This window comes from Haliotis asinina, chromosome 6, assembly GCF_037392515.1.
Source record: "Haliotis asinina isolate JCU_RB_2024 chromosome 6, JCU_Hal_asi_v2, whole genome shotgun sequence".
Taxonomy (NCBI): domain Eukaryota; kingdom Metazoa; phylum Mollusca; class Gastropoda; order Lepetellida; family Haliotidae; genus Haliotis; species Haliotis asinina.
This window is the reverse complement of record NC_090285.1, coordinates 26,212,165-26,228,930: the sequence shown is the minus strand read 5'-3', so window position 1 is coordinate 26,228,930 and position 16,766 is coordinate 26,212,165. Positions and strand designations below refer to the sequence as shown.

The window sequence follows — 16,766 nt, the reverse complement described above, 5'->3', positions numbered from 1 at the left end:
TGATGTGAGATAAAACTAACAACTCAATCTTGAATTACGAAAAGCCACATTTATGGATGTCAACTTCTTTATTGTTTAAGTGCTTGCTCCATCATCAGATGATTAGTAGGGAGTACCAAGGGGTGTATACAGGCGCTACAAAGATAACATGTTTAACAACGCAGAAGACCAAAAAACAATATAATACAGACATGAGGTCTGCATTATATTTTTTTAAGTCTTCAAAATCAAAACCTTATGTTAGACCATGAAGACTATAAACAACAGTTACTGTCATGTTTCAGACTAAAACAGTTTGCTGTTGAGGGCAGATACTCTTGTTGGCAGACCAGTTGGTTGTTGCTGTAGCCAAGGGAACAAAATATGTCCAGGGATGTTTACCACTGTCTAAGAAACAAGTTTCAGTTGGAGCTGCATTCATTGCTTTGAACTTGAAATGTTTAAATACTGTTTGAGTGAGTGAGTACAAACATAGAAAGACATTACATGATGAAGAGGTCATTAGACATTAAGTGTTTTGGGATGGTTATGAAATAGCATAATGTATTTAGCTCAACAATGCTTAGTAAATTCAATGTGTGTGTGTTTGTCAGAGTAAGCAAAGAAAGTACTTCATAATGATAATTTTATTTACATAATATTCACATCTGTACAGTGTTGCCAAATAAGAGTCATGAATCATATCAGAGTCATCAAACACAACCCCGCAACAAGCGAAGTGCCATTTCCTCCTCTACTTCAAGTGTATCATCCACACCCAGCTTCCTGTCTTGTAATTCATCATCCCCTGATAAGTGCTCATCATCACTCTCCTCTTCCTCTTCACTCTCCTCTTCCTCATCCGGAGATGCTGTTCTCTTCCTCTTTGATGGACTAGGTCTGCAACAATCATTCAAAGATGAAATTTACGTTTCTTGTTAAACAAACATTAACTTTCTTCATGATAGAACAAATTTAACTGGTCACAGACAAGACTAACACTTACAGTCTCCCTTTTTTCTTTGTGTTACTGACAAAAATCTCTCCAAAGCTCACAAATATGTTATTCTTGATAACACATTATCTATCTGGACCAGGTAGAACAGTGTTTTGGAGCATCTTTAACAATCAATACTGGGCACAATTTGAATTAAACTATTAAAGGAGCATTTCTGTTGTTCTCACAAGACCATCCCAGTTGGGGTCCGTCAGCAGAGCGTGTATGATGCTAGCAACTGTAGTCTGCTGCAGTCACCACCAGCATACACTCCCCCCCCCGGCGAGACTCTCCACTCAAACTGGGTCTACAAGTATGTGAAATCTCTAGCAAATATTTAAACACTTAAGTAGTGTCTGTGAGCTTTGGATGCCAGCTAAATAGCATTCATTTCCAGTTGTCAATAAAAGGCTTGCTCCAGAAAATACAAAAGTTTGGTATATGTGTGTCTCCTTGCAAATGCAACAGGGTTCTACAGGCTCACATGACTATTCTCACAAAAGAAGGTACAGACCTGTCATCATCATCATCATCATCATCATCATCATCAAAGCTCCCAGGGCCGTAAATCTTGTCTGGATCAGGGATGAAGTCAATGGCGGATTCACTTGCTTCAGTGTCCATGACTGCTTCGGCATCCTGCAAAATAAGTAAGATTCAATGAAGAGCTTACAAAGGGAAGGCATTTCTGGAAGGGACAACAGTACTCCCACACCAGCAACATGGCATGCATCCGCACTTACAGCTGATCTATGTACTGTCAGTAAACACTGCTGATCTATACACCTGGAAATTAATCAAGCAACACCCCAATTTTTTCTATTGGAGCAACTTTGAAGTGTTCTGACAATCAAAATATGCCGGGTTGATATAGTTTGACACTTTTTTATTCAACAGACGATCTCTGACAAACAACTTAAAGGGAAAAAGTATCAAGACTTTGCTTTATTGCAACGAAATCCAAATTCTTAAAACTGTCTTAAATTCATGAAAAAATGGACACAATTTACTATTCATCCACAGACGTTGTTGTCAGGTGTATTAACACAAATGTCACATGGAAAGAAAGAACAGTCATCTGAGAGTCTGCACACCGACTTTCATCAATATCTAGTGTGTCCTCCCTGCGCACGCACCACCGATTCCAGACGCCTCCTCATTCCTTGGATGAGTCTCCGGATCTGATTCTGGGGGATCCTGTTCCACTCCTCATGCAGGGCAGCCGTCAATTCGTTGAGATTATGGACTGGTGGGTCTCTCTGCCTCACACGACGGCCAATAAAGTCCCACAAATGTTCAATGGGGTTGAGGTCAGGGCTCATGGCAGGCCATGGAATTCTGTCAATTGCATTTTGCCGCAAAAAATCATTTACAGCATGCGCCCTGTGAGGTCTAGCATTGTCGTCCATAAATATGGGTCTCGTTGCCAGAGGATGGTTCTCAAAATGAGGTACCACAGCCCTGTCAAGAACCTCCTGTTGGTAACGAACACCGTTAAGGTTGCCACGGATGGTAATGATATCCAACTTGCAGTTCATGGAAATGCACCCCCATACCATAACGGAACCTCCCCCAAAGGCCACAGTCTCCTGGATGTTCCGTGGAGCCATTGCTGTGTTCCTCTGCCTCCAGACCCGAGTACGACCGTCCACCATGTGCAGCAAGAACCGGCTCTCATCTGAGAAATGGACCTTCCTCCAAGAGGCAATGTTCCAGTGCAAACGGTCATTACACCAGGCCAGTCGGGCTGCCTTATGGGCTGGAGACAGTCTGGGTCGCTTGATTGGCCTCCTTGCCCGGTATCCTGCAGCTTTCAGACGATTCCGAACAGTCCTGTTCGAGATGGGTCTCCCTGGAAGCCACTCCTGTCTCAACCGAGAGCTCGAGTCGAAGGACCTGCGCCGTACAAGTCTCAGTAAAGCTCTGTCCTCCCGGACTGTGGTCTTCCTGGGTCTTCCTGGTCTAGGCAGGTCTTTAACTTCATTAGTGGCCCGGTATTTTTTCAAAAGTTTTGAAATTATGGAATGATGTCGTCCGATTTGAGTCCCGATTTGTCTTAGAGACATACCAGCATTCCTCATGCCGATTATTTGCCAACGAGTGGCCTCTGATAATTTCCTACGTGCCATGACATTGAAATGAATGAAAAACCGAATGCAATCGACAACCTGCGCTTGTAAACACCCCAGGGAAAAAGTGCATTTTTCGAAAGTTGAGGTTAAAGCAATGCACGTGCGCTGTGCAAGCTTCACGCGCGTCATATCAACCCATGAAAAGCTCATGCTGTATGTCAATACATCAAAATTGAATAATCAATCATCAAAATTACTTCGTTAAACTTTGTTAAGTTTTTATGTGTCTTTGAATTTGGTGTTGCTTAATTAATTTCCATATGTATAGTTACACAGTACATGCAGTTCATCTATTTACACTGTCAGTACATGAAGCTGCTCTTGTTACTCTGTCAGTACACACACTGTAGGAGCGGTGAACGGCAGGAAATAGTTCATCGCAGGAAGTGAACGACTTCTCATGCTAGAGAAGAGCACGTTTTATTTTTCAGGTGTAGGAAAATTGTCAATATCTGAATTTCTATTGGTCATATTGTCCCCAAAATTCATTCTGTGGAATAGAAGATACATTTGCATATTCCCACCAAATATCTTTCCATTCCGTCAGTATTCAAACCCACGAGCCAGAGAAACATGTCTAGCTTCGCCTTTCTTGCCGTAAAGATACATAAACTTATCAAAGTTTTAGGTATCATTGTTGTATAAATCCAAAATAAAATACACCAATATTTAGAGTAAGTATCATATTATCTTTGTGCCAAATTTGAATGGTTTGTGTGTTGCAGTTTAGAAACTTTCATCCTTGAAAGGCCGACACCATAGAATTGTTAGTGAACGAGTGAAGAACCCATACAAATGGTAATGTTGAACGATTGCATCTTCTGTTGGTGAACAATTTACGGACAACCAAACCTCATCATCCAATGTGCTTTTCAGCATTATCACTAACTATCAATCTGTATTCCATTCTGCAGATTTACTGTTGAAACGATGGAAATGTCACTATGTCAGTGCTACTACTGTTCTGAGCATTTTCAAGACTTCAGTGGGGTGATGTACCACTATATTGACATTGCCGGGGATAAGACAGTTATTGTTACAAAAATATGTTTATGTGAAATAACTTGTAAACTCAAATGCGTACAAAAGATTTCAGATAAGTGCCAAATAAAATTGATAAGGAAATTGTTGTTTCCAAGGAACCTGAAAAACTCCTAGAACTTCTTTACTATGTAGAATTCAAGAATCAGCATGTCCACCAAAGAAAGTAAAGATAGGTGATGTAAGGAACAGTCAGAAGCAATGCAAATGATCAACTCCTACGGTGTGGTACATGAAGCTGAATTATTTACACTGTCTCTGAATGCATCTGAGCTATTTACACTGTCTGTACATGCAGCTCATCTACTTACACATCAATACATACAGCTCATCTATTACCCTGTGATAAATACAGCTCATCTATTACCCTGTGATAAATACAGCTCATCTATTACTCTGATAAATACAGCTCATCTATTACTCTGTGATAAATACAGCTCATCTATTACCCTGTGATAAATACAGCTCATCTATTACTCTGATAAATACAGCTGATCTATTACCCTGTGATAAATACAGCTCATCTATTACTCTGTGATAAATACAGCTCATCTATTACCCTGTGATAAATACAGCTTATCTATTACTCTGTGATAAATACAGCTTATCTATTACTCTGTGATAAATACAGCTCATCTATTACTCTGTGATAAATGCAACTCATCTGTTTATATTGTCAGTGCATACAATTGATCTTATAAGTTGCAGCATCTACTTACACTAAGCTCCTCTGCAGCCTGTTTCTTCTTTCGTCTCTCATCTTTCTTTTTGAATCTTTCCTCCTGTCACACACAGATGTCATCAGTGAAACAGTATAGAAGCAGTATACAGAACTGGTGCAAGACACTGTGACAAAGATAGACATCATGCTTTGGAAGGATTTTCATAACATTTAAGGGAAACAAGTCCCTTAACTTTGTCTCAAGAGTAACTGTTTATTACCTCACCCTATGTTTTCTCCCTTAACTATGATGTAACTATAATTCTACTTACTCTGTGCTTCAATTTGACCTTCTCTCGGTGTAACTGTTTATCAAACTTGTCTTCTTCTTGCAACCTCTGTCTAGCAGCAGCAATGTTTATTCCCCCCAGGTCATCATCATCCTCGAATGTCTTTTTTACCTGAGGCTTTCTGTAGATGTCAGAAACTTCCTACAACAAAGAGTCTATGAGTATTCACAAGACAGCCAGATGGATCAATTTCAGTAAATGCATCACCACCCATGAACTTGGAGCTGGCCCTGAATATTGTCACGAAGCTGTAATAATCTAAGTCTGTAAACCACAGTATCATGCATCATTTCTCACTTCACTGTCAATTTTCAAATCATAACTGAATTCTAAAGGCACATGTCACATGTCAGGCATGTAGCAAACCATTGTTTTCATGTATGACTGACAGGTTGCAAAGCTTTTATTTGATCTCTAAACTTATGATCTCATGACAAAGGCTTTGTGTCTCTCTCAACATATAACTTAAATAGATCAGAACATACTGAAGGTAACAGATAAGGAAGCACAAGCGGTCCTTTATTTCTTCCCAGGTTTTTTCATAAGCTTTGTATCACACTGTGTGTGAAGAGATGTGGAAGAAATCTGGAAAAAAATAGAGGAACACTTGTGCTTTCATGTATTCCCTTATTTCAACGTCTAATTTAGACCGTGCCCTTGTGCCATTGGCACATGATAGTTAAAAATGACACACTGTTCCTTAACCTGGCAGACTATAACAATAATTTGACTCCTATTGACCTAGTAAAAACATACCTTTCCAAATATTTTCACAATTTTGAGTGATAAATCAGCATTCATAATCCCTGCAGTGCTGTACACGATTTCCTGCATCTAACGCAGTGCCTGAATAAATGCATATAGCTTATAATATGTAGCAGGCATGCTGTTTCGCAATATGCCCCTTATCAGTGTATTTCCCAGGTTTATATCAAACGGTGATAAATGAAGTTGAGAAGACAAGAACTTACCATAAACTGAATGTTTGAAGGGTCAAATGAAAATGGCAGTGAAAGATATGCTTCATGGTAAAGTCAGCTATTCAATTTAAATTGACACTTTAACTGACACAACTGAAACGCTATTTGAATCACAAATTCCTTAAAATTGCAGAGTGAATGCATTGTCTCCCTTGTTTTTATCTGATGATCTACCTACAATGGCAAATGTCCAAATACTTTAATCAACCATGGGCTCAGGGCCCGCTTGATCTGAAAAGTAAATTAGACACTGTTATTTGTTTTTCTAAGTATATTTTGAAGTGAAAACAATGTCATTTGAAAAAGGTTAGATTACCTCCCCTGTATCATCAAACTTGATCTTGGTATTAAGCTGGATGTTTTTCTTAAGTAGTTTCTTCACAGTTTTTGCTTTTGTTGTTGGCTTTTTCTTGACAATACTTTCTTTCTTCCTCTTCTCCATCTAATAAAACAAACACAACATGAAAACTTACCACTGGTAATTCATCACTGCAGATGATGGGGGATATATGATGTAACCCAACCCCTCACAGGTCTACAGATATATCTGATCACTACTGATGATGGTGGATGCAAGATGTAACCCATCCCCTCACAGGTCTACAGGCATATCTGATCACTACAGATGATAGGGGATACAAGATGTAACCCATCCCCTCACAGGTCTACAGGCATATCTGATCACTACAGATGATGGGGGATACAAGATGTAACCCATCCCCTCACAGGTCTACAGGTGTATCTGATCAACAGACTTCAATTCAACTGTTACAAGATACAAGAAATACCAGGTTACTGTAGTTTTCTTATCAAGAAACATATCTATATACAAAGAAAAATATACACAATTCAACATTGCTGAAGCCCAAGTAAAACCAAACTGCACATTTTGTGGTACCTCATCTTCACTATCTTCTTCCTCCAAATGTATTGTTCGTTTGACTTTAAACAGTTCATCATCATCATGGACATCAAATGTGAAAGGAACACTACGGTCAGTCTTGTAAGGTCTGACTTCTGCATTCGCGTTAGTCCTCATGTTGGTCTCTGTATCTGTACTACTGTCACCACTTCCTTCCACTAAATCATCACCAGAATTAGAGTCAACATCACTGTCACCACTTTCACCTTTGTCTGTTTCAGAATCCTCACTTCCAGATGAATCAGAAGTCCCCTCCCTTATCAAAGATTTCAAAGCATGTTTATTTCCTTGTGAGCATGAGGATGACTCATTAAACTTCCTTTGGATTATCTGCTGCAGATCACCCTCGTCCTCTGATGAAGCACTGGATGATGTGCCCCCAGGACTCTCCTTCCTTCGTGATGTGTCAGAGGCAGCACGTGTGGCCCTCACCAGCACTTTGGTGCTACTGGCCTGCATTTCCTGCTGCTGGTCTTGAAGTCGGTCCTGGCGACGCTTCTCGTCACGCTGTAAGAATCTTACCCGTGGCACAATAGCCAAGCCCAGTGATCTGAAGTGAAGGAATGGTAACTGAAACTGTCACAAATCACCAACTTGCGATAAGCATGTTAAGGGAATACACAATGAGAATCCATCACCACAACATCTGGAGTAAGTGATGTGTGTGTACAGTGTCACACCTGAAATGGAAGCATGTGGATGTGTGTTCATGTGGTAAAGCATAGCATGAATGAATCCAAAAATATCTAATGTATGTTATAGTTGGGATTACATTTTCATAGTAAAGTACAGGTTCTAGTACTTTTAAAGGGTTGAGTCCCATCTGGGATTCCAAACTACACCCTCACAGTCAGGCACCTAATCGCCAGCACACAAAGCCAGCCACCAAAACCGATGTCATCATGACTTCCACAAAAATGGAAGTAGGAAAACTGGTAGCCTAGACTGTGGACCTTCGCACACCCTGTATTCCTGCAAATGAATCTACATTTCACGCGCGATATTTTCCACTTGAATGTTCTGCACACAAAGAATTTCATGTTCTGGGAACAAGCAACCAGAAAACTTATTCTGAACAAGGAGTGAGTGTTTAGTTTTGCGCCGCACTCAGCAATATTCCAGCTTTATGGCGGTGGTCTGTAATTAATCGAGTCTGGACCAGACAATCCAGTGATTAACAGCATGAACATCAATCTGCACAATTGGGAACCGATGATATGTGTCAATGAAGTCAGCAAGCATGACCACCCGATCCTGTTAGTCGCCTCTTACGACAAGCATAGTCGCCTTTTATGGCAAGCATGGATTGCTGAAGGCCTATTCTAACCCGGGACCTTCACTGGTCTTTTGCCCAAGGAACAGAAACATTTGACTTGCAAATGATGGCAACATGTTTAGAACAAAAAGGATAGGAGGCTTTCTGGCTCTGGCATACACCTGCTGTCCATGCACATGCAAGATTCTTAGGGCTGTGTTTCTTAGAAACACAAAGGCTTTTTTCCCTACAATGAATACTGGTAGCTCTTTGATAATATAATTTTTATGATAAAATTGATATCTTATACTTATACTGACTCATACTTTATTGCTTATCTCCCCTTCCTTCCAAACGGTCAGTAGAGACCCCTTGTAGACAGGGGAACATGGACTCTCTGATGGTAGAGATGGATCAGTTGCTTGGCGTCAATGAGTCTGCGTGATTCTCTTCAATGTTGTGAGCAGCGTCGTTGTCAGCTTCAAATCTTGAACAGCCGAAATCTAAGGCATGGATTTCGTACATTCTTCCTGCAGGTGCTGTGGCGAGCAGAAACATTGTTTCTGAATGAGCAAAAGATGTCTGCATCAGAGGCTCATAATCTTCACTGATGAGGTGCCACAATACTACATTAAGATCCCAAACAGGTGCTTTGAACTTCTGCTGTTGATCCTCTAACGTAAAGGATCTCAATAAAGCAACTAATTGTGGAACCTTTGTCGACTTCACTCCTGTCAAGCATCTGACAGACCTCAAGTGACATAAGCAGTCTGCTACTTGTGGTTGAGTCACTCTTCTGGCCGTAAACCATTTATGAGTAGTGTATTGGTCAAAACTTCTCCACTTGTCGTCATGCAGGTTACATGTACATTGGCCTAATGCCAATGTTACACCTTTTGCTGCCCTGATGGAGTACACTCATATCTGTAAACAGAACGTAATATGTTCTATACATTTAAGCAGACCACTTATGGGTTCCCATGCTTTTCCCTGGTGTGATGATGGATGAGGAGGTTCGGCCAATCTTGGAGGTGCAACATGGGTTTGCTGTGTTTCTCTGTGAGGTCTGGAAAGAAGGATGTAGGCTCCTCTCTTCTGTTGACCGTGTGCCTTCCTTGTTGCAATGCAACCCCGATCCTTGGGGACATGCATCTACATAGAGATGGAGGACGTACAACGGCTCTCTCAAACAAGTTCTGCCGCAAACATTCGATCTCACTGTCCACAACAGCAGGTAATGCTTTAGATGTTGTCGCAGGATAAGCTTCTGCGTATCATTGATATGTTTTATCAGGAAGCGCTGCAAAGGTCTTAACTGCAGTCTTCCTCTACATGTAAGATGCTGTGCCAACATTAGTAAACCTAACAGATGCTGCCATGTGCAAAGGTTCAGAGGCTTGCTGAGGGCTTCTGGTATTGACAGTTGTCTTCAGTCTGTTGCCTGGAACCTGTATTCAGTTCTCAGAAGTTAAGAATCTGATGCCCATGAACTTCAAGTCCTGCAAAGGTTCCAATTCTGACTTCATGAGATTTACCAACAACCCAACTGTGTCAACCTGCAGCTGTTGTCTGAATAGATCTGCCTTTCGATGTGCCTGTATACCGTCGTCTAAATAAAAGGCACTGTGTTGAAATTTCTGATGTAGGTATGACGATCAGTTTGGATATTCACCTAAATAACCACGGGGCTGACGAAATTCCAAATGGCAGTACCTTTCATTGGTAGTGTTTGCCGTCGGACAGTAACCGAAGAAATTTCCTGGATTCGGGATGCATCGGGACACGGAGGTATTCATCCTGCTGAACTATACTCACCATAAAGTCGCCATGAGATGTTTCAGCTGAGGCAGACGTACTATCTTGAACTGCTCCGGTCTCAATAGGAATTCTGTGTTGAAGTGTCTCATATGCATATGAGTTGGAACTTTCCTTTGGTGTTCTTTTTGAGTACGGGGTAGATTAGTGAATAGATATCTGATGTACCAAACGTAAGTCTGTGTTGATCTAGAACTTCTACAGCTGCTTTCTGTAGTAGCATAAAGTCAGCAATGCTTCTCTCAAGTTGCTTCTCTGTAAATGTGGATATGAGTGGATCAACAGTCTGTTGTCAAAGGAGGCTTCTACTTCAAATTGATCATGCAGCCTTTTCGTAGAACATCTATGAAGTAATTGTCGTGTAGTATTCGTCAGTTCTTCCAATACTGCCCTAGCCGTCCACCCACAATTGGCAGTGAGGTTTGGCATATATGCAGTCACATGGGCACTTTTGGCAAGAAAAGGGAGGTGGCTCAAAGTGATTGTACGTTTACTTCTATGGAATCTGAAGGGAATACAAGTTTCCACCAACCATTTGGAAGGAAGGGGAGATAAGCAATAAAGCAGGAGTCACAATAAGGAAAAATAACATAAATTGGCATGACTCTCACGGCCGAAAACTAAGATTACTGAATGCCATTTAGAAAGTGGTCAAATTGAACATGCTACATTTGTTATTACACTGGGTGTGCGTTCAATTCCCATATGGGACTCAAACCAACAAAAGTACTTGAATCTGTACTTTACGAAGAAAGTATAATCCCAAATGGTACTGTGTCATCAGAAATATCTGATCATTCAGGAATAGATAAGAGTTTTTACCTGGCAAATTTGTCTATGTCCAACTTCCTGACATCAAACACAGCCTTGTTGCTCATCAGAAATACCCCACGCAAGTAGGCCACGAATGCCTGTAACAATATCCAGCAGTAGTCATCATGCATTATGTACAGTCATCACACAGTCTCTGCTTCACAGATCATTATGTACAGTCATCACACAGTCTCTGCTTCACAGATCATTATCCACAGTCATCACACAGTCTCTGCTTCACAGATCATTGTGTACAGTCATCACACAGTCTCTGCTTCACAGATCATTATGTACAGTCATCACACAGTCTCTGCTTCACAGATCATTATGTACAGTCATCACACAGTCTCTGCTTCACAGATCATTATGTACAGTCATCACACAGTCTCTGCTTCACAGATCATTATGTACAGTCATCACACAGTCTCTGCTTCACAGATCATTATGTAGTCATCACACAGTCTCTGCTTCACAGATCATTATCTACAGTCATCATACAGTCTCTGATTCACAGATCATTATCTACAGTCATCACACAGTCTCTGCTTCACAGATCATTATGTACAGTCATCACACAGTCTCTGCTTCACAGATCATTATCCAGTCATCACACAGTCACTGCTTCACAGATCATTGTGTACAGTCATCACACAGTCTCTGCTTCACAGATCATTATGTACAGTCATCACACAGTCTCTGCTTCACAGATCATTGTGTACAGTCATCACACAGTCTCTGCTTCACAGATCATTATCCACAGTCATCACACAGTCTCTGCTTCACAGATCATTGTGTACAGTCATCACATAGTCTCTGCTTCACAGATCATTATGTAGTCATCACACAGTCTCTGCTTCACAGATCATTATCTACAGTCATCACACAGTCTCTGCTTCACAGATCATTATCTACAGTCATCACACAGTCTCTGCTTCACAGATCATTATGTACAGTCATCACACAGTCTCTGCTTCACAGATCATTGTGTACAGTCATCACACAGTCTCTGCTTCACAGATCATTATCCACAGTCATCACACAGTCACTGCTTCACAGATCATTGTGTACAGTCATCACATAGTCTCTGCTTCACAGATCATTATGTACAGTCATCACACAGTCTCTGCTTCACAGATCATTATGTACAGTCATCACACAGTCTCTGCTTCACAGATCATTATGTAGTCATCACACAGTCTCTGCTTCACAGATCATTATGTACAGTCATCACACAGTCTCTGCTTCACAGATCATTATGTACAGTCATCACACAGTCTCTGCTTCACAGATCATTATGTACAGTCATCACACAGTCTCTGCTTCACAGATCATTATCCAGTCATCACACAGTCACTGCTTCACAGATCATTGTGTACAGTCATCACACAGTCTCTGCTTCACAGATCATTATGTACAGTCATCACACAGTCTCTGCTTCACAGATCATTGTGTACAGTCATCACACAGTCTCTGCTTCACAGATCATTATCCACAGTCATCACACAGTCTCTGCTTCACAGATCATTGTGTACAGTCATCACATAGTCTCTGATTCACAGATCATTATGTAGTCATCACACAGTCTCTGCTTCACAGATCATTATCTACAGTCATCACACAGTCTCTGCTTCACAGATCATTATCTACAGTCATCACACAGTCTCTGCTTCACAGATCATTGTGTACAGTCATCACACAGTCTCTGCTTCACAGATCATTGTGTACAATAATCAAACATAACCTTACAGAAAGGATTTATTGAGTGCACATCTGCACTACTTGCAATCTGAAGCTTGAGCCCTGTTATGATGGTTTCTTAAAGCAGAACTCTGAGTTGTTGTGAGCAGGTACGACAGCAGTGACATTGTGTGTCATCTGTAATACAGCAGCCAGCTTCACAGTAATGTTGCATACATCTATCCCCCTGTCAGCAACATCTGTATCACAGACAGGTCTACAAGTATGCATCATCAGCACCATATATATTGATGTGTGTTAGCCTCCAGGCTGTTTCTATAGTGACAGCCCTGAATATTTATACTGTCTCCAACAGAGCTGGAATTGCTGCCTCCTCACCCTCTGAGCCATCTCCTTCAGTGCAGGTTCAGCAGCACACAGGGACTCCAGCTTGGGCTGCACACTGCTCAGCTTCTTGGCATTCACCCTGCAACAAACACACTGTTCACTCACTTGACAAGAGCTCTGTCAGAAATATATAAAACAATTGGTCAATTGCAGTCTGCTGTTTGAGGACACAAGACCACATGAACACTTCCTTCTGCTGGTACTAGATAAGTGTTCACCTGTAACCAAACCTGTTTGTGGAGGATGTAGGCAGAGTCCATCCTCGATATCTCCTGAGGATAATTTCCGATAAGTCTCCACTATACCCTGGGTGCATCTATGGCTTGACCTCACTTGGCTTGCTTTTAATCCAGTCAGGTGAATACACTGGGAAGTTGAGCATATCAATCACAACTCACTTTCACTTTTTAAATTATCTCACTGATTAAACTTGGCAACACAGATCATGTAGAAGAACTCTGAAAGAGATAGGATTGGTTCTTGCATACATTCTTTTAAAGTGTCAGACCTGACAATTTGTATGATTTCCCTCAAATCTGAGAAAAGGGAGATAATAAAATTATTGGGCCCAGCTGATGCACCCAGGGAAAATGGAGATTTATCTGAACGTATACCCTGGAGATATCGAGGATGTCCAGAGGCAATTCTCCATCAGGTAACAGTGCCTGTAGAAGCCCCTTTAGAATCTCATGTTTTCATTACATGAACTTTAATAGAATTCTGGAATATAAGATGTTCCCTGGAAGATATATACTCATGCCATATGTGCGTTGAGCTCACTTGATCTTGTTGATGGGTATCTTCTTGTCCTGCAACTGCTGTACCATAGCATCCTCTTCCGACGGCAGCAACACCAACAGTGCCTCACCATCCTTCTCATACCTACAGCAACACAACTTTCATCAGGACACACAATACAATGTAACTGTTTCACTATATACTCTGCTTACAGAGACTGGCATGGTTGATGGTTCAATCTCTTCACCTGATGGAATATCAAAAACATATCATCCTATTTTATTTCAACATTTTAACTTCACACAAGTCAGACATGTACGAGTCAAATACTGATGTCTAGGCTCCATTTCTGCATCAGAATTTGTCCCAAACAACCTATTGGTTTTGACTGTAGTGTATGGATTTTGTAAGTGAATGTACATATCGACAACACTTGCACTAAACCTGTACACTGTCCACCTGTACCTGTACATCATCCACCTACACTATAGTACTGTCTACCTACACATCACCTGTACACTGTCCACCTACACTATACTATTGTCCACCTACACATCACCTGTACACTGTCCACCTACACATCACCTGTACACTGTCCACCTGTACCTGTACATCATCCACCTACACTATAGTACAGTCTACCTACACATCACCTGTACACTGTCCACCTACACTATACTATTGTCTACCTACACATCACTTGTACACTGTCCACCTACACTATACTATTGTCCAACCACACAATACTATTGTCCACCTACACTATACTATTGTCTACCTACATTATGCTGTTGTCCACCTACACTATACTATTGTCCACATACACTATGCTATTGTCTACCTACACATCACCAGTGCACTGTCCACCTACACTATACTATTGTCCACCTACACATCACTTGTACACTGTCCACATACACTATACTATTGTCTACCTACACATCACCTGTACACTGTCTACCTACACTATACTATTGTCCACCTACACTATACTATTGTCTACCTACACATCACTTGTACATTGTCCACCTACACTATACTGTTGTCCACCTACACTATACTGTTGTCCACCTACACATCACCTGTACACTGTCCACCTACACTATACTGTTGTCCACCTACACTATACTATTGTCCACATACACTATGCTATTGTCTACCTACACATCACCTGTACACTGTCCACATACACTATACTATTGTCCACCTACACATCACTTGTACACTGTCCACATACACTATACTATTGTCTACCTACACATCACCTGTACACTGTCCACCTACACTATACTATTGTCCAACTACACAATACTATTGTCCACCTACACTATACTATTGTCTACCTACATTATGCTGTTGTCCACCTACACTATACTATTGTCCACATACACTATGCTATTGTCTACCTACACATCACCAGTGCACTGTCCACCTACACTATACTATTGTCCACCTACACATCACTTGTACACTGTCCACATACACTATACTATTGTCTACCTACACATCACCTGTACACTGTCTACCTACACTATACTATTGTCCACCTACACTATACTATTGTCTACCTACACATCACTTGTACATTGTCCACCTACACTATACTGTTGTCCACCTACACTATACTGTTGTCCACCTACACATCACCTGTACACTATCCACCTACACTATACTGTTGTCCACCTACACTATACTATTGTCCACATACACTATGCTATTGTCTACCTACACATCACCTGTACACTGTCCACATACACTATACTATTGTCCACCTACACATCACTTGTACACTGTCCACATACACTATACTATTGTCTACCTACACATCACCTGTACACTGTCCACCTACACTATACTATTGTCCACCTACACTATACTATTGTCTACCTACACATCACCTGTACACTGTCCACCTACACTATACTGTTGTCCACCTACACATCACCTGTACATTGTCCACCTACACTATACTGTTGTCCACCTACACATCACCTGTACAGTGTCCACCTACACTATACTACTGTCCACCTACACATCACCTGCACACTGTCTACCTACACTACACCTGTACATTGACCATCTAAACTACAGTTGCACACTGTCTACCTACACTACACCTGTACACTGTCCACCTACACTACACCTGTACATCGTTCACCCACACCACACCTGTACACCTAAACTACACCTGTACAGCGTCCACCTAAACTACACCTACACACTGTCCATCTACACTACAAATGCATCAATGACCACCTACACTACATCTGTACACTGTCCACCTACACTACACTTGCATATGGTCCGCCTACACCTGCACATGATGCACCTACCTGGCTGTACGTCCAGCTCTGTGGATGTAGGTGTTCGCATCCTCCGGGCAGTCCAGCTGCAGCACCCAGTTCACAGCTGGGAAATCTGTATCACACAACACCCAAACTACAGCCACTGGTTCTTGGAATATTTTCAGGGTCAAATATAAATGCTTTAACCAAGTCAAAATGTCCTGATTAATGTAGGTAATAACTTACTGTCACAAAATTGCAGATCCAAAAACTTCTCAGTTGCAAAAAATAATATCAATCCTAAAACTGAAATAGGATATCTCAATAAAATCATGAAAGCAGATTTTACCTACTTCTACTAGTAAATGATTGAATGATTGTTGTTTAATGTCACTCCCAGCAATATTTCAGCTATTTGGTGACAGTATTTAATAACTGGATTCGGACTGGATAATCTAATGATCAACATGAGCATCAATCTGCACAATTTGGAAATGATGCCATTCAGCCTAGTAAGCAAGCCTGACCACTAAATGAATATCTATGGCCATCCCTTGCCTGTCACATCACAGCAACTCACCAGAACATCAGGTAAGAAGTGGAGTATTCTGATAAATAGTTAGAGCTGTATGACTGATTCCTACCAAATCATCTTTCCCATCAATGGGATTAACATCTGAACAAGAGTTGTTGGTCACACAATCTTGGCCACA

At 41.1% G+C, this 16,766-nt stretch overlaps 1 protein-coding gene across 2 annotated transcripts in view; it reads right to left on the bottom strand.

Annotated features, from left to right (window-relative positions):
• Positions 1-611: 611 nt before the first annotated feature.
• Positions 612-16,766, bottom strand: part of LOC137286628 (probable ATP-dependent RNA helicase DDX10) — a 50,386-nt gene continuing 34,231 nt past the window's right edge. The window contains exons 10-19 of one of the 2 annotated variants that reach the window (XM_067818578.1): positions 16,102-16,186; positions 13,811-13,912; positions 13,022-13,109; positions 10,955-11,043; positions 7,039-7,612; positions 6,457-6,582; positions 5,143-5,301; positions 4,869-4,931; positions 1,483-1,615; positions 612-877 (exon numbers count right to left, since the gene is read on the bottom strand). In XM_067818578.1, the coding sequence (XP_067674679.1) occupies positions 693-877; positions 1,483-1,615; positions 4,869-4,931; positions 5,143-5,301; positions 6,457-6,582; positions 7,039-7,612; positions 10,955-11,043; positions 13,022-13,109; positions 13,811-13,912; positions 16,102-16,186 (1,604 nt within the window). In that variant the 3' untranslated portion in view covers positions 612-692. Of the gene's footprint in view, positions 880-1,482; positions 1,616-4,868; positions 4,932-5,142; positions 5,302-6,456; positions 6,583-7,038; positions 7,613-10,954; positions 11,044-13,021; positions 13,110-13,810; positions 13,913-16,101; positions 16,187-16,766 lie in introns of both variants that reach the window. The other variant, XM_067818579.1, reaches the window with a different exon arrangement.